Here is a 19,106-nt window from a genome sequence, read left to right as displayed (position 1 = left end):
ACATTTGGGAAATAAGTCGTCCAGAAATAGGTTCAGAATCATAGTTAAAGCTATGACAAACTCTGATTATACAACCATTCCAAAAATTAGAAAGGGCATGTATAGTCTATCCAAATCTACAAGTGTAAAAGATTACCTTTAGCACTGACCTCCTACTCAACAAATCTAGGTTTTATAGGAACATAGCCAATCTTGCTTCTTCCACAAGCCACCCGTTTCACATCCTCCTGCTACGTTATTTTGATGCAAACCCCAAACATCATCTGTAAATATTTTAATATTTCTTTCCAAAGGGCATCAATAAAACATGCACAATACCATTATTTAAACTCATAAAATTAACAACAAATGTTTTATATCACATATTCACTGTAAAACTTTTAGAAGAAAACACAAGAGAAAATTTTGGGGATTTAGGGCTAGGCAAAGTGCTAACACCAAAAGCATAATCCATGAAAGAAAAAAATTGATCAACTAGGCTTCACTGAAATTAAAAACTTTTGGTCTGCAAAAGACCCATTAAAAAGATAAGACAACCAACAAACTGGGAGAAAATACTTGCAAACCACATTATCTGACAAAGGAAGGCTCACATCTAAAATATATAAAGAACTCTCAAATAAGCCATCTAGAAAATGGGCAAGAGATATGGACAAACATTTCATCAAAGAGGATAGATATGTACCTCAACATAATTAAAGGCCATATATGACAAACCCACAACCAACATCACACTTAACAGCAAGAAGCTGAAAGCTTTTCCTTTAAGATGAGGAAGAACAAGACAAGGATGTCCACTCTCCCCACTTTTATTCAACATAGTCCTGAAGGTCCTAACCACAGCAATAAGACAACACAAAGAAATAAAAGGCATCCAGATTGGCAAGGAAGAAGTTAAAATGTCCCTGTTTGCAGATGACATGATATTGTACATAAAAAACCCTAAAGAATCTACTCCAAAACTACTAGATCTAATATCTGAATTCAGTAAAGTTGCAGGATACAAAATTAATACACAGAAATCTGTTGCATTCCTATACACTAATGATGAACTAGCAAAAAGAGAAATCAGGAAAACAATTCCATTCACAATTGCATCAAAAAGAATAAAATACCTAGGAATAAACCTAACCAAGGAAGTGAAAGACCTACACTCTGAAAACTACAAGACACTCATGAGAGAAATTAAAGAAGATACCAATAAATCGAAACATCCCGTGCTCATGGATAGGAAGAATTAATACTGTCAAAATGGCCATCCTGTTGCCTAAAGCAATCTACAGATTCAATGCAATTCCTATCAAAATACCAACAGTATTCTTCAATGAACTAGAGCAAATAGCTCTAAAATTCATATGAAACCACAAAAGGCCCCAAATAGCCAAAGCAATTATGAGAAGGAAAAATAAAGTGGAGGGGATTATGCTCCCTGACTTCAAGCTCTACTACAAAGTCACAGTAATCAAGACAATTTGGTACTGGCATAAGAACAGACCCATAGACCAATGGAACAGACTAGAGAGCCCAGATATAAATCCAAGCATATATGCTCAATTAATATATGATAAAGGAGCCATGGATATACAATGGGGAAATGATAGCCTCTTCAACAGCTGGTGTTAGCAAAACTGGACAGCTACATGCAAGAGAATAAAACTGGATTACTGTCTAACCTCATACACAAAAGTAAATTCAAAATGGATCAAAGACCTGAATGTAAGTCATGAAACCATAAAACTCATAGAAAACATAGGCAAAAATCTCTTGAATATAAACATGAGCAACTTTTTCCTGGATGCATCTCCTTGGGCAAGGAAACCAAATAACAAATGAACAAATGGGACTACATCATGCTAAAAAGCTTCTGTACAGCAAAGGACACCACCAGCAGAAAAAAAAAAGCATTCTACAGTATGGAAGAATATATTTGTAAATGACATACCCGACAAGGGGTTAACATCCAAAATATATAAAGAACTCACATGTCTCAACACCTGAAGAGCAAATAACCCTATTAAAAAATGGGCAGAGGATATGAACAGCACTTCTCCAAAGAAGAAATTCAGATGGCCAACAGGCACATGAAAAGATGCTCCACATCGCTAATTATCAGGGAAATGCAAATTAAAACCACAGTGAGATATCACCTCACACCAGTTAGGATGACCAACATAGAAAAGACTAGGAACAACAAATGCTGGCGAGGATGCAGAGAAAGGGGAACCCTCCTACACTGCTGGTGGGAATGTAAACTAGTTCAACTATTGTGGAAAGCAGTATGGAGGTTCCTCAAAAAACTCAAAATAGAAATACCATTTGACCCAGGAATTCCACTCCTAAGAATTTACCTCAAGAATGCAGGAGCCCAGTTTCAAAAAGACATATTCACCCCTATGTTTATTGCAGCACTATTTACAATAGCCAAGAAATGGAAGCAACCTAAGTGTCCATCAGTAGATGAATGGATAAAGAAGACGTGGTACATATACACAATGGAATATTATTCAGCCATCAGAATAAAACAAATCCTACCATTTGCAACAACATGGATGGAGCTAGAGGGTATTATGCTCAGTGAAATAAGCCAGACAGAGAACGACAAGTACCAAATGATTTCACTCACCTATGGAGCATAAGAACAAAGCAAAAACTGAAAAAACAAAACAGCAGCAGAATCACAGAACCCAAGAATGGACTAACAGTTACCAAAGAGAAAGGGACTGGGGAAGGTGGGTGGGAAGGGAGGGAGAAGGGGAATAAGGGGCATTATGATTAGCACACATAATGTAGGGGGCGGCACATGGGCAAGGCAGTATAGCACAGAGAAGACAGGTAGTGACTCTACAGCATCTTACTATGCTGATAGACAGTGACTGTAATGGGGTATGTGGTGGGGGACCTGATAACGGGGGGAATCTAGTAATAACCACAGTGTTGCTTATGTGATTGTTTATTAATAATACCAAAAAAAATCGAAACAAACTGAAAAGAAAAAGAGCACAGATATACAGAAAGCAAATAAGCACATGAAAAGATGTGTAATACCACTGGTCATTAGGGAAATGTAAATTATAACTACAATGAGGTATCACTACACCCCTATCAGAATGGCTAGAATTTTTTAGAAGTGTCAACACCAAATGCAGTGACTATGAGGAGGAACATGGCTGGTAGACCCACTCTGGAAAAGAGTAGTTTCTCAGAAAACTGAGCATATATCTTTGCCATAATATAACACACTGCACTCAAGTCACTGTTTTAGGCCTTGGTGTTGGCAAACTTCCCTTGTAGGTCTCTTCTATTCTAACTCATACCTAGGAAAAACAGGTCTTGGGGCTTTCATCTAACCCAACTGGGGCCAGATCATTGACTTCCCCGTATTTCTCAGGCCATTCTTTGGATTGCTGAAGATGTGAAAAGATAAAGTTATCTCTTTTGCATCCCAAATATGGATTCCACTTACCCCAAGTCTTTCTATAAGGAAATTCTAATATTTAGAACCTGAATCCCAGGGTGCATAACTTCCATGTTTTTTATACTTCCTTGGGAACTCTGTTGTACTTTTCTTTTATATACTGATACTTAATATTTCTCAATGGATAGTCCTCTTATGACCCTACATTTAAAAATATGACTTAGGCAGGAAAACTAAATACATGCTTACTACATGTCTTAGCAACTGCACTCTTAGGCATTTACACAAGAGAAATGAAAACTTATGTTCACGCAAAAATCTGTTCATAATGTTCACAGCAGCTCTACTCATAATAGCCCAAAACTGGGAAAAGCCTAGATATCCTTCAACTGGTAAACAGTTAAGCTATTATACACCCATACCTTGGAATGCCACTCAACAATTAAAAATACACTATCAGTACAGGTAATACCTGGGTTAGAGCTCAAGGACATTATACTGTGTGAAAAAAATATCTCAAAAGGTTACACACCGTGTCATTCCACTTATTTAACACTTTCCAGATGACACAATTATAGAGCTGGAGAACAGATAGGGTGCCAAGAGTTAGGAAGGGTGGAGAGAGATTGGCTGTGAAAATAAAGGAGTAGAAACACAAGGGATATCTTTGTGGTGATGCAAAATTTCTGTATCTTAATTTGGTGGTAGTTACAGAAATTAACACAATTAAATTGCACACAAAACACACACACACACACACACTGATGAGTGCCTGCAAAACTGATGAAATATGAATAAGGTCTGTGAATTGTGCCAATGTCAATTTCCTAGTTTTGATATTGTACTATAGTTATGTAAAATGTTACCATTGGGGTAAATTGGGTGAAGGGTACATCAGATTTTTTTTTTCAACTTCTTATGGGCCTATCATATTTTCAAAATAAAATATAAACAAAACCTTCACCAACCCTGATTTTCTTGCCTTAGGAAAAACTTCCTAAGAGTTGTCTCCACATTTCCACCAGGAATCACAAATCCTATCCCATTCTAATCCTCCTCCAATCCAGTAACACACAGCAGCCAGAGTCAACTTTTGAAACACCAACATTTAATTACTCCCCCTTCTTAAAAACTCTTTAAAAGCCTCCAAATCCTCTTAGAATAAAATTTAATGTGTAGTTTAAATAAAATTCCTGCTGTGATGTAGCCCTTCTCCGGTGTCATTCCACACCATCTCTGTTCCGCCAAAGTCCAGTCACACTCATCTTCACCGCTTTCTAGTTCCTGAAATAGCCAAGAGTTTTCCAGCTTTAAACACTTCGCATAAACCATTCTCTACAGAGAGCAGAGAAAGTGGTTTCGAATGGGACCTCCGAACTTCAAATCACAGGACACTGAATTCTTCAGGCTTTGATTAGCGCATGAGCTGCTTCTCACAGGAACAACTCTACAGTGTTTGCTGACAGCTGACTGACTTTAAGAACGTTTCAGATCTTCCAAGCAACACCAGGAATGCATATTTGATTGCTTACAGCGCGGTAGTTCCTTTAATCCTTAAAACGACCGCCTACGGGAGAGACTAGCACCCAGTTCACAACTGAGCCTTTAAGGAGCTTAAGTAACCCGCCCAGAGTTGAAAAGGAAGTGGAGAGCTTGTAATCAAAGCCAGAACTGCTTCTGACCTCTACGCAATACTGCGTGTCTTATCCTCTTCCTCCAGCCCACGAACACAACCAGTGAATCCTGCAGGTAGCTAGCTCCCTTGGATCCTGGGATCCAAGACTACAGACGGGCTCCACAGTATCCCAACCTTCTCTCACGCCCGAGACGGGAAGACCAGCAGGGGCAGGCCAGCGCGAGGCGCCTCTGAAAGAAGCAGCATTGCAGGCGGCGAGCGCACGTCAGCGGCTACTCACCTGGTGCTGGCACGGCGGCCACCTTGGCACAGTGGCCAGGGCCTCCCCAGTGCCCGCCAGACTGCCGCGGAGAAGCCCCCCGGGAGAGCCCCCCGGGCGGATCCGCAGGTACTGCCCAGGTAACGCAGCACCGGTACCATCGCCTGCGCCCGTACCCTGCCTCAGCCCCAGAGGTCGCCCCTAGGGCCGGACAGAACCAGGCTCCCGGCGCTCTCTGGGCCCGCCTCCCACGCGGGAGCCAATGAAGCGCGCGCCTCCGCCCCACGTGGGAGCGGACCAGTGACCAATGGACGGGCGCGGAGGAGGATGAAGGGGAGGTCGGCGACGCTGTAGACGCGAGGGACTGCTGCTCGCTCGCTCCCGCCCTCGGACGCTGTGAGTAGGAGTTAGGCCCCGAGCGGGGCAGGACTACGGTGGTGGTTACGCTCTGCCCTTTCCCTACTCGCATTGCTAGTCTGACTGAAAACCCGGCTCGCGCACTCGCGCGTCTTCGTCTTCACCGCCAATCCTATTCGGGGCGGTGGGAGAAAGTGTGGGCTCGGTTACGGTGAAAACTCTCCTTTGGGCGAACCCAGCTGCCTCCCTTCGCCCCGGCCCCGCCCCGGCCCCTGGAGGCCGGGGCGGACGTGCCCAGAGAAGGGGCCGGAGCGATCCCTGGATCCAAGGGAGCTTGCTTCCGCCCCTCCACTGCCTCTCCGGGCCGAGACCCTTGCGCGCCGCAACGCCTGACAGCCTGCTGTCTCTGCGCCGCCTCTGTGAGCTCCCGAGGTGTCTTTCATAGTCGCTTATTGGGCCTGGGAACACCGACCGCCTACATGAACCACACCATCCTGCCGTCATTTAGCAGTCTCTCTTAAATACTGGGCCGAGGTACAGTTTTACATATGCTGTGCGTGCCTCGAATAGCGACTCACCTGTACAGGTCACTTCACCCATTTGTTTATCTGTAATATGCGGGAGTTGGGCAGTGTAATCTCTGAAGGACCTAATTCTGTAAAATTACGTGATTCCCCTGCACCGTGCCAGTTTAACACCCATTCTCTGTGCTCGATGATGGATTTTGATTTTTAGGGTCAGGACAGCTGAACAATAAAAGTAAAATGATTTAACTTTATTGCTGGAAGGACTAATTTGGCTTCAGTCTTTAATCAGGTGGCTTGGGCAAGTGATTTCACCTCTTCGCCTCAGACCCTCTGTGAACTAGGAATAATAGCAGAGCTTTTTTCGTAGGGCTCTTATGTTGATTACATACATAAGGCGTTGAGCACAGTGAAGTACTTAATAAATGACTGCTTTTATTATGTTTAAATGGTTTTACCCCCCTGGACAGCTGTACATAATTTGCTTTTTTTTGAAAACTGTGTAGAATGTTACCTGCTTATTCCATCACAAATGAAAAAAAAAGTAAGAGATGGGTTTTTTTTAATTCAATGTCTTATTTTGAGATAATTTCAGATTCCCATGTAGTTGTATGAAACAATAGAGATCCTGTGTACCCTTTACCCAATCTCCTCCAATGATAACATCTTGCAAAGCTATAGAACAATCAGAACCCGGATATTGACATGGACACAATCCATTGATCTATTTCAGATTTTCCCAGTTTTACATCTGTGTGTCTGTTTAGTTCTATGTAGTTTTTAGTATAGTATAGCGTATGTATTTAGTTCTGTACAATGTGATTTATTATAAATTCTTGCATACCACAGTCAAGCTACAGCACAGTTCCATCACCACAAGGATCCCTCCCTTCTGAGGGCACCCCCTTCCCTAATCTGTTTTCCCTTTATAAAATCTTGTCACTTTTTCATTTTAAGAATATTACATAAACAGAATTATACAATATGTTGCTTTCCAGACTTATTGCTGAGTAAGCAGTATATCATGGTATGGATATATCCCAGTAGGTTTAACCATTCATCCATTTAAAGGACATCTGAGTGGTTTCCAGTTTTTAGCTATTTTTAATAAAGCTGCTGTAGACATTAATGTATTGCTTTTTGTATGAACCTATTTTTGTTTCTCTGAAGTAAATGCCAGAGAATCCAGTTGCTGGGTCATATGATAAATAAATGTTTAGTTTTGTAAGAAACTGCAAATGGTTTTCCAAAGTGGCGTTACCTTTTTACTTTCCCACCTGCGATGTTTCAGCGATCCAGTTCCTCCTCATTGTCACCAACATTTGTTATTGTCACTACTATTTATTTTAACCACTCTGACAGGTATACAGTAGAGGTATGTTATTTTTAAGTTTGTACAGGATGTAGTGGATTTATTACTAGGTTGAATAGAGGATCATGTATTTCTAGGATCATGGTCAGACTTTCATGGAAAAACTGGGCCCATAGTAGGAACCCTTTTTACTACTCTGTGACTTTGTGTATGTGCTTCTTAGTTTAGCAAGAGCTAAGTGAAAAATGCATGCTCTCTTTATAAATTTTCTGCTTACCATCTCCCATAGGTTTGCGTATACTTTACTTTCAAATCAAGAGCTCGCCTTACACTTACACACCCTATAATGTCTTTGGCTAGACAATTATATTCATGACACCACCCTCCTCACCTGAAAGTTTATGTTCATCTTCTTTCATCTATGTCAGAACTTAGAAGACGTTAGTTCAATGAATGCCAAGTGATACTGGCCTAGGAATGAAAGGCTTTAGGACCTTTGTTTCTAATTCCTATAGAACTGCTCTGTTGTTCTATTTCACTAGATTGTACACATCTCAGGAATAAGAACTGGCATCAGTAATGGGTGATTTGCAGTGAGTTGGGGTTGTAATTGGGAAACAACTCTCCAGTTCTGATACCACTGTACCCCTCTCCCCACATTTTATCCCTTTCAAGAACTGGTTTGATAGTTCACTCCTTTTTGACACTAAATTAGCCATAACTGAGTAGTGCTCGTCCCTACCCCCCACCCTGCACCAACCCAATTACTTACACTTAATACATAAAAACAGAACTTCTACTTAAAAAAAAAAAATCATTGTTTCAATGCAATTGGGAGCTCTCAGTCAACCTAGTCAGATGCTTGTTGTATATCCTCTTTTGAGTAACATCAGAGGTCTGCGCTCTAAGACACCAACATAATTGCGACTTCTAGAAACATCTGGTACAAATTTTTGGCTCAACACCATGTTGTGATAGTAGGAAGTTTGATATGTGGGGTTTTTTTTAATGAATTTAATTCCTAAATTATCAAAGCAGTAATTTAGTGGTGGTTATTTTTTAACCTATTTTTAACTGGTTTAATTCATTAGAGCTAAATTCACCAATTCACCACTAGAGGTCTCCTCTTTCACTGTAGTAAGCATTCCCAGAGGTAGCTGCTTGAATTAATTTGAAACTCAATTAGCAAAGTCCAAGTTGAGAATGTAAAAACCTACCATTTTTTTTTCTAACCTTTGCAGGCAAACCTAGGTGATGTCCCAGGTTCAGGGCCAGACCACCACAATAAAGCAAATATCTCGTTAAAGCTAGTCAAATGAATTTTTTGGTTTCCTAATGCATATAAAAGTTATGTTTATACTGTAGTGTAGTAAGTGTGCAATAGCATTATGTCTTTAAAAAAACTATGGATAGCATACTTAAAAATACTACACTGCTAAAAAAAAAAAGTGCTAACCTTCATCTGAACTTTCAGCAAGTCAGTCTTTTTGCTTGCAGAGGGTCTTGACTCAGTGTTGCAGTCAGGGTAGTGGTTGACGGTTGGGGTGATCAGGGTAGTAGTTGATGGTTGGGGTGGCTGTGGAAATTTCTTAAAGTAAGACAACAATGAAGTTTGCCACATCCCTTTCACCAACAATTTCTCTATAGCATGTGATGTTGTTTGATAGCATTTTACCCACAGCAGAACTTCTTTCAAAATTGGAGTCAGTCCTCTCAAACCCTGATGCTGCTTTATTGACTAAGTTTATGCAGTATTCTAAATACTTGGTTGTCATTTCAACAATCTTCACAGCATCTTCACCAGGAGTAGATTCCATCTCAAGAAATCACTTTTGCATTGATACAGTCACATCATCAGGCTCCATTTCTGATTCTAGTTCTCTTGCTATTTTCCCCTCATCTGCAGTTAACTTCCTCCACTGAAGTCTTGAACCCCTCAAAGACATCCATGAAAGCTGGAATCAGCTTCTTCTAAACTCCTGTGAATGTTACTATTTTGACCTCCACCCATGAATCGCAAATGTTCTTAATGGCATCTAGAATGGTGAATCCTTTCCAGAAGGTCTTCAAATGACTTTACCAGATCCATCAGATGAATCACTATCAATGACAGCCTTAGCCTTATGAAATGTATTTCTTAAATGATAAGACTTGAAAATCAAAATTACTCCTTGATCCATATGGACTGCAAAATGGATGTTGTGTTAGCAGGCATGAAAACAACATTCATCTCATTGTACATTTCCATCAGAGCTCCTGGGTGACTACTCAATGAGTAGTGCTATTTTGAAAGGAATCTTTTCTTCTGAGCAGTAGGTCTCAATAGTAGTCTTAACATATTCACTAAACTATGTTGTAAATATATGTGCTGTCTTCCAAGCTTTGTTGTGCCATTTAGAGAGCACAGGTGGAGTAGATTTAGCATAATTTTTAAGGCCCTGGGATTTTCTGAATGGTCAAGAGCACTGGCTTCAACTTAAGGTCACAAGCTGCATTAACACCTAACTAGCACTTCAGCCTATCGTTTGAAGCTTTGAAGCCAGGCATTGATTTCTCTCTAGCTATGAAAGTCCTAGATGACATCTTTTTCTAATAGAAGGCTGTATTGTCTACATTGAAAATCTCCTTAGTGTAGCCACCATCATTAATGAGTTTAGCTAGACCTTCTGGATAATTTACTGCAGCTTCTACATGAGCTCTTGTTGCTTCCCCTTGCCCTTTTATGTTTCGTAGATGGCTTCTTTCCTTAAACATCATAAGTGAACCTCCACTAGCTTCCATCTTTTCTTCTGCAACTTCTTCACCTCTCTCAGCCTTCATAAAATTGAAGAGAGTTCAGAGAGAGGGCCTTGCCCTGGATTAGGCTTTGCTTAAGGGAATGTTGCGGTCAGTTTAATCTCTCCAGACCACAAAAACTTTTTCCATATCAGCAATAAAGCTGTTTCACTTGCTTATGTTTCATATGTTCACTGGAGTAGCACTTTTAATTTCTTAAAGAACTTTTCCTTTGTATTCAGCACTTGGCTCTTTGGCACAAGAGGCGTAGCTTTGGACTTGGCTCTTTGGCACAAGAGGCGTAGCTTTGGACCTGTCTCAGCTTTTGACATGCCTTCTGCACTAAGCTTAATCATTTCTAGTTTTTTATTTCAACTGAAAGACATGCAACTCTTACTTTCACTTGAATACCTAGAAGCCATTGGAGGGTTATTAATTGGCCTAATTTCAATATTCTCTCTCAGGGACTAGGGAGGCCTGAGGAGAGGGAGAGAGTGGGGGAATGGCTGGTCAGTGGAGCAGTTGAACACTCAGTTTATTGATTAAGTCCCATCTTATGAGAGTGTGGTTCATGGCTCCCAGAACAATTACAATAGTAACATCAAAGATCACTGATCACAGTTCACCATAACCAATATAGTAACATTTGAAAAAATTTGGAATATTTCAAGAATTACTGAAATATAACACAGAGTTACAAAGTGAGTAAAGCTGTTGGAAAAATGGTGCCAAAAGACTTGCTTGATGCAGGGTGCCACAAACCTTCAGTTTGCAAAAATCGTATCTGTGAAGTGCAGTAAAGCAAAGCACAATAAAATAAGGTATGTCTATATTGCCAAATAAAAATTTGATTTTCATGTTTAAATTATTTTAAATATAATATCTAGTATTCTTAGAGATCATAGCTGAAGTAAATTTGACCTTTAAGCTGAATTGTAAGGTGGGCCAAAATGAATCAAGTGAAAACACTTCAGTTTTCATAGTTCACTCAAATTTACCTGCTTAAAAAGAGCTTGCCTAGTTTTACCTTTCCGTATGAAAATATGTCAAACATTGAAAACTATTGGTACATTTTCACTGAAGTCTTAAATTAGGGATGGCACTGTGGTAGGTGCTAGGAAAAATGGAAATATGTAAGATGTGTTCTTTGCTTTTCCTTTTCCTCTGCATACCTTTTTTTCTGCCTAACCAGAAACACTTAGTCATCCTTTGAGACCCATCTCAAAAGACTCCTCTAAGGTGAAGCCTTCCTTTCCCTCCCTCCTCTAGGCTTTCACAGAACTTGTTCATACCTTTATTAAGATACAATAGGGCATGTTACTTGTTTATGTGTCATATGTCTCCTTCACTGAACTATACATTCTATGAGGACAGGAACCATCTTTCTGTCTTTGTATCTTCTTTGTTCTGTTTATCTTACCATTGTATCTCCCTCCCCTAAGTATAGTGGATATTCAATAAATATTTATTGCATGAAAGAATGAGTGGATGGATGAAGATGACATTTGAATAAGGTCTTGAGGTTGGTTACGATTTCCAGACAGGAAGAAGGAACTGTGAAATTAGACCAGGGGCCAGCGTTACTCAGGGCCACCAGTGTAGTGTGATGGCCTCAACAACCTGAAAAAAACAAGGAAACAAGTTCTTTCCTAGAACTTCCAAAAGGAATGCAACCCATCTTATCGATGTTAGGTGTCTGGACTCCAGAAAAAGTTGCAGTAAAAGATCAACCCAAACATAAAAATATGTAACTTTGTTTATGAAATTTCAGGATTAGAGAAATTATTTCCTAAATCCAAGTGATGATAAATTGACATGTGATCTACTTATGAAGAAAATACACATACTAGAGGACAATATTATGATTAAAAAATATATTTTAGCCTTATGAGATATACCTAGTGTCTCTCCAACAGATATTATCAGAAGAATTGCAAGAAAAACTATATATTACAAAGCCCAGTAACACCATGGTGGGGACGTAATTGTCTCAGATCTCTCCAAAACTCAGATTAACTGCATGACAGAGCAGCCTCCACAATAAGTGCTTACTACTGGTGAGGATATACATCATCTGAGGAGAAAATGGAGATGGGAAACCTGCGGCCCATAGAGAATAAGTTTCCCAAAGTCACAAAGCTGGAAAGTGGATTCAAACATGGTCAGTCTGATTCTAGACTCCATGCTTGCTATGAATTGAATTGTGCCTCCCCAAAAGATATGTTGAAGTCTTGATCCCTGGTGCTTGTGGTTGTAAAACTAATATAATACTCTGAACACCTGTGCTATAGTGCTTACTCAGAGTGAATAAGAAAAAAAGTAGAAATAAGAAGTGCTGGCAGGGATGTGGAGAAAGGGGAACATATCTGCACTGTTGGTGGGAATGTAAATTGGTGCAACTACAGAAAAAAGTATGGAATTTCCTCAAAAAATTAAAAAGGGAAATATTGTTTAATCCAGCAATTCCATTTTTAGGTATTCATCCAAACAAAACAAAAACACTAACTTCAAATATATGCACCCCCATGTTCACTGCAGCATTATTTGCAATAGCCAAGATACTAAAACAACCTACATGTTCACCAGTGAATGAGTGGATAAAGAAATTGCGGTATGTATATATACAATGGAATATTCAGCCATGAAAAAGAATAAAATCTTGACATGGATGGATCTCAGGGGCATTATGTTAAATGAAGACAAATACTATATGGTCTCATATGAAATATATATACACACACACATATGCATACCAAGCTAATAGATACAGAAAACACATTGGTGGTTGCCAAAGTTGGGGATGGAGGGTGGGAGAAATGGGTGAACTGTTTTTGTCTAAATAAATTGAATTTTTAAAAAAGATAAAAAAATTCCAGACAGGATTGGGAGGGCAAGGAGGGATGGCAATAGAGGGAACAGTCTGAGGAAGCTGGAGAGCCCAGATTTCTAATGAGATTGGCAGCCCATGGAGTTACAAGAAATGGGCATAGGTGGAGAGAGTTTTAACAAAAAGCTGGGGAGGTCTGAGAAGATGACACTGATTACAGGGGAAAAGGTTTGCAGCAATAAAGGCAGAGTGATGGTGGAAGAGGGATGAATACGGTAGATAACCCAAGGGTCTGCCCTCAGACCTCACTTCTCACTATTTCATAACCTCAGGGTCCTCAGTCACTTCCTCAGCTCTGTGGTGGTTCCCACTCAGGTCTCTTTCTAGTCCTCTTTTTTCCTGGGTTCTAGAACCATTCAATGACTCAGGAAAGAGCCCTTGACTGGTATGAGAGAATTAAGTTCAAGTTTCAGCGCTGGCCCCATTTAGCCATGAAACATTGGGCAAATCCTTTTAAACACGTGCATTTTTAATACCCCGCCTTGTTCCAGAAAGGATTTAGGGTGTCAGCAGGTTACTTAATATCAGGGCTTCAGTTTCCTCATCTCTAAATGAGAGGTTTGGTCTACATAATCTTAAATTGCTTCCAGCTCTACCATTTTGTGACTCTAATGACTCGGTCATCTCCACCTAGAAGTTCTGTGAGCACTTCACATTTAGAACATGAAAAATTGGGGGAAAAACCTGAACCCATAACCCTGTCCTCCTGACATTGGTATCTGTTAATAGCATCAGCATCCTACCAGTGACCCAGGACCAAAACTTGGTGTCGTCTTCGACTCCTCTGGGCCTTGCCCCAGCGTCTCACTTACTGAATCATGTGGAATCCACTCTGTAATGTCATTCCCCATTCTTGCCCCACTTGGCCCTTTCTTGTGGCCCCGTGTACTTGAAGTTCTTATTAGCTGTCTCTCTGTCATGCTGTGTTGACCCTCAGTCTTTAAGCTGTTGTCTTAGTAATAGTCCTTCAGCATAGGTCTTCCAGTGCCATTGCTCTGTGCTAAAACCTCAGTGACTCCCTCCTGCCTACAGAAGACAGTCCAAATTCCATGGCTGAACTGGCTGATCATACGAGACCCTTCCTTTTGGGACTGTGTAAATTGCCTCCTCTTCTCATGACAATCATGTGCTAACCAAAGTAGACAAAACATGCCTTAAATGTACCTGCCTCAGCTAATTACCTGATGTACCTTTTCCTGGCATCTTTGGCTGTTGAAATGCCAGTATGTCCTCATTTTAACTCTTTGAGATATTCATTAGGTTCTGTCATTGATTTTTAAATACTTGGTAATTTGTTTTACCCTGCATTAAATTGTCAGCTCCTCAAAAGCTGAAACCAAGTATCATTTATCTTTGTTTTCTCCTCACTTGGCACACTTCTAGAGAAACTTGAGATAAATCAAATTGGACCCAGCTCAGAAATCACTTTCCTAATTCATGGTTATAGATTTGTATAGCTGGAAATTCTCTGTACAAATCATCCATTTCATTTTACAGATGTTACCAAAGGTCAGGGAGGTGAAGTTACTGCCCAGTCTTTCCCAGCCGCCCTTGCACAGTTCTTTGCACTGTTCTGATGACAGTACTCGCAGCCTTGTCATAAGATTTGTTTTCATGTCTCCTCTTCCTTCCTGGATGTACGTTCTTAACCCCAACACATGCTCCCTAGGTGATTTTTCGCTTGTCATTTCCATACTGGAAATGTAGATTAGTAGTGGAGCTGGTTTCAGCGGATTCGCTGGTGCACTGCCTGCATGGACACCAGGGGGGGGCAGCACTGCAGGCAGATTCCAGCTGAGGACTTGAATGGTGGAAATCAATGTCAAGGCTGGAACTTCATAGACTATCCAATCCAGCTCTTTTTTTTTGCAGCAAAAGAAACCAAGAAAGAGACCGGACTGACTTGCTTAATAACCGTTGAATGGAAGTGAGTCATCAGCTTTACCGGCATAGGAACATTGACCTTGCAGTTAAAGTAAACCAAGTTACTATATGTGCAGGACTCTGATTGCCAGCTGATGACCTAATATGAATACTGTTTTGTTTGTCTAGATAAAATTATGCTGTTTGGAAAAATTTCTGGACAGTTGTGTGGCTTAAAGAAACTCCCATGGTCATGTGACTCCAGACACTTCTGGGGCTGGTTGAACGCAGTGTTCAATAAGTAAGTTACTCTTAACTATAGTGAAGAAATGTGGGGATTATCCCAGCTAGATGAGTTCCCAAGAGCTATTTTGGTTATTCCTTGTATTTCAGATGTTTTCTGTACAGGGTGTGCAGTATGATAACTAATGTTGTTTAAAAACAAATAAAACACACACAAGCATTGAATGAAGACCAGAAAAATAGATTACAACATATTAACTGTCTGGGTTGCAGGATTTCAGTGATTTTTCGTATTGTCCTTTTAACACCTTTCAAATTTTCTACAATGAACATTTATTATTATTATGATCAGAAAAGCTCAGTAAATGTAATTTTATAGTATTTTATTTTATGGCTTCCTAAGGGATATAGTTAGCTTTTTGAATACTATCAAGGGAACTCAAGTTCTTAAAAACATAGTAGGTAGCATGCTTAGAGATACCACTTTTGAAACAAATAAACCTCCTTGTTGCTTAATATAAAATTAACACTAGAAAAAAAGGTATATGTAGAAATTAGTATCACTTAATGAGATTGAGCATAGGCTCAAAATTATTCCATCATTTATAAAAATAAGTATAATCATTTATTCAATACATAATTACTGAGTACCTCCTGATGTCAAGCATTGTGCTACATATGAATCAATGAAGACTTGTGTCTGCCTGATAAATTCAAATAAAAATAATATGCCTTAACAGAGTTTACATGGAAATAAAAATAAAGGCAGAAAAGGTAGCAGGTAGAGCCATTGTATGTTTTTTTCACATGATTCTCACCAATATCTCCCTCCTCAGTCATTGAAATGAAAAGTTGCTTTTCTGTATTTATGTTGGTGATTAAAGTTAAAGCTAGTGAATACAGCTGCTTTTGTTCCCTTGCCAACAGAGTGGATCATGAACGCATCAGGGCTGTTGGCCCTGACAGGGCAGCGTCTGAGTGGCTGCTGCGCTGCGGGGCCATCGTGCGCTACCACGGTCAGGAGAGGTGGCAGAAGGACTACAACCACCTCCCAACAGGCCCTCTGGACAAATATAAGATTCAGGCAATTGATGCCACTGACTCTTGTATCATGAGTATTGGATTTGATCACATGGGTAACTACCCAGTCATTTGCTTTAGGAAATGAAGGTTATTTGCAGTGACATTTTGATGCAGTTGACTCACTATCATAGTCATAGGTGGGTCCTTTTTGCCCTTTTTGGTGCAGTCCAGCTTGTTTGTTCCTGTATATAACATTTATTTTTAAATTAAATAGAGGTTACAGTCACCTTCCTTTCCTCCCTCCTTCACTAAGTTTGTCTCTATACCTTTATTTTGTGGTTTATTGACTTAAAATTCAATGCCTTGTTTGTCAGATTATCTCGGTAAACTTCTGTCACTAAGAAACCTTCAGTAATATAAGTATAATTATATCCTCACAATTTCTGCTTGTGTGGTCATTTCCTTCCTCCAGTGCATGGGCCTCTGACTGCAGAATGGCTCCGTCTGTCAGAACAATAAGGGTAGTGAATACCTTGTATGGTTAATAGTGTAAATAATTGTCCCCATTTTCCTGGGACTGAGGTTTCCAAAGACATAGGACTTTCAATCCTAAAGCTAGAACTATCCTGGGTAAACTAGGATATTTAGTCATCTTAGTGGTAAAGTGGATTCTTCAACTGTGCTTTTTTTATCCTCCAGAGGGCCTACAGCATGTTGAAAAAATAAGGCTATGCAAGTGTCATTATATAGAGGATGGCTGTTTGGAGAGACTTAGTAAACTTGAAAACTTACAAAAAAGCATGTTGGAAATGGAAATAATTTCATGTGGGAATATCACAGACAAAGGCATCATTGCTCTGCATCACTTAAGGTAGGTGGTCATTTCCACCAAAATGGAAACTTGATAATGATGATAAGGTGAATAATTAGAATTTAAAACAGCTGAGTGATTCTTCAAGTTCTTTTTTTTAGGTCTTTTTAGTTCTGATAAGTATAAAGAAAATAACTTTCATCTGTAATAGTTTAAAACAGCTACAATTATCAACCTTGATATATTGAAGTTTTACTTCAATTTTTTTTAGGTGGCATCTTTTAAAAAATTAAATCTACATAAAGCACTTAGCATGGTGCCTGCTACAGTAAGCTGCCAGTAAGCATAGCTATTTTGCTGCTTCTCCACTTTTAAAAGCAATTTTTCCCATGTTCTGTCAATAACCTCAGTATCACAGGAAGTTTGGGAGGTTTTAAACCTAAGAACCAAAAGTACTAGATTGTTTTCTATTACACTAGTTGAGGCTTCAAGGCTTCATCTTTTAATAGAAACTTGGTTTAAGAACTTTACCAATTTTTTTCCCTTTCTGGGTAAGATTCATATTTCATATTTCACATGCAAAGGAGTTCTATGCTATAATATACACGTAGTATTTGGAAAGACTCAGCTAGAATTGTTGGTGTAATTCAGAACTAAACTTTTCAAAGTCTGGCTTAGTTAAAGTAGTATGGTAAGACTACTGTTCTAAAAGTTATTTTAAAAATGTAGGGTGATAGAAACATTCTGTGTGTAATTTTTTCTAAAAGTCAAATTGAGTTTGGTTTTAATGCTTTAAGAGCAAATTGAAGTAACTTTTTTCTTTCTTTTTTCAGAAATCTCAAGTATTTGTTGTTAAGTGATCTTCCTGGAATAAGAGAAAAAGAAAACCTTGTCCAAACCTTTAAAATAGCACTGCCTTCTCTGGAACTAAAGTTAGACTTGAAGTAAAATAATAATATTCAATAAGTGTCTTATTTTGTATCATTTGAAATTGTTGGTCCTAAACAGAAACAAATATATAATCATCAGAACTATAAGGATGTCATATCATGACATTTCAGAAGCAGAGAGTCCATCATGTAGAAAATAAATATTCAGGCATAACTCAACTGAAGTTACTAAGTTAGAAGTGAGAATTTATGTACATTAAATCATTTTAAGAAAAATGCAAACCAAGTAGCAATTTTAATATATTCATTTTTTTGTAGGTATCTCTTGATATAGAGTTCTTTAAAGTGATTTAAATGTACAAGTTATTCTTTATTGTATTTTAATAGTAATGTTATATTTTCAGGTTATTGAAGCATGTTACTATATATGAAAACTTGTAAGCTAAATTTCATACTGATTGATGGAGTCAGTTATGCAAAGTAGTCAGTGGTTTTCGAGACATTCATATTGCTTCCCAGGATTTGTATGCATTTCTCATGATTCTGAATTTCTGTGTTCTTTTTAACATACATATTTTATCTGAATGAATAGTTTCTAGCTGATTTGTCTACTTTGTAAACTTAGTCTGGTGTTTTATTAAATCTAGACATACATACTTGGCTGAATTCACATAGTTTTGCTGACTCCAGTAAAATCAGAAACAATAATGAAGACTAGCACAGGTATACTGATTTTTTGCTTGAGTTAAAAAATTGCTTTTGGCAGAAAATTTTAACATCAATTAGAAACTAATTTTTATTCCCTCACCTATGTTGGATACTACTTCCTATGAGCTCAAGGGACATCAAAAAGAAGTATAGGCACAAAATTCAATGTGTATCTAGAAGGCAGTGATAAAGAATATCACAAATACATAAAAACAGATCTTTACTTTTACCTGCTTAAAATGGCCCTAATTCTATTATTGTTAGTTATATGCTCACTGTTCATAGATTCCTGTATATTTGGTCTGAATTAAGCTGTTGAACATAACCTTGACTGGAAACAGTTTTAAAATAAGCACTAAGATGCAGCATTCAAGTAGAAAAATGAATTTTAGTTGTGTTTAGA

General features: G+C 38.9%; 2 protein-coding genes across 11 annotated transcripts in view; one reads left to right on the top strand and one right to left on the bottom strand.

The window, feature by feature from the left end:
* The window catches only part of L2HGDH (L-2-hydroxyglutarate dehydrogenase), a 42,360-nt gene extending 36,853 nt beyond the window's left edge, over positions 1-5,507 (bottom strand). For 5 of the 7 annotated variants that reach the window (XM_037015962.2, XM_037015961.2, XM_073211281.1 and 2 more), the window contains exon 1: positions 5,332-5,487. In XM_037015962.2, the coding sequence (XP_036871857.2) occupies positions 5,332-5,471 (140 nt within the window). In that variant the 5' untranslated portion in view covers positions 5,472-5,487. Of the gene's footprint in view, positions 1-5,331 lie in introns of all 7 variants that reach the window. The other 2 variants (XM_073211282.1, XM_073211283.1) reach the window with 2 other exon arrangements.
* A 60-nt stretch (positions 5,508-5,567) lies between these two features.
* On the top strand, positions 5,568-18,071 carry DMAC2L (distal membrane arm assembly component 2 like). Of its 4 annotated transcripts, XM_017667206.3 has the most exons (6): positions 5,572-5,706; positions 15,038-15,092; positions 15,218-15,329; positions 16,199-16,407; positions 16,994-17,165; positions 17,939-18,071. In XM_017667206.3, the coding sequence occupies exons 3-6, from the start codon at positions 15,226-15,228 to the stop codon at positions 18,051-18,053; spliced, it is 600 nt and encodes a 199-aa protein (XP_017522695.1). In that variant the 5' UTR covers positions 5,572-5,706; positions 15,038-15,092; positions 15,218-15,225; the 3' UTR covers positions 18,054-18,071. The 4 variants fall into 4 exon arrangements, 3 of the variants coding, with proteins under 3 accessions (XP_017522688.1, XP_017522695.1, XP_017522712.1); XM_017667199.3 differs by lacking the exon at positions 15,038-15,092 and having other exon boundaries at positions 5,568-5,706; XM_017667223.3 differs by lacking the exons at positions 5,572-5,706; positions 15,038-15,092 and adding an exon at positions 5,722-6,201.
* The last annotated feature ends 1,035 nt before the right edge of the window (positions 18,072-19,106 follow it).

This window comes from Manis javanica, chromosome 8, assembly GCF_040802235.1.
Source record: "Manis javanica isolate MJ-LG chromosome 8, MJ_LKY, whole genome shotgun sequence".
Taxonomy (NCBI): Eukaryota; Metazoa; Chordata; class Mammalia; order Pholidota; family Manidae; genus Manis; species Manis javanica.
Note: the sequence above shows the minus strand (reverse complement) of the source record. Positions and strands in the feature narration are given on the sequence as shown.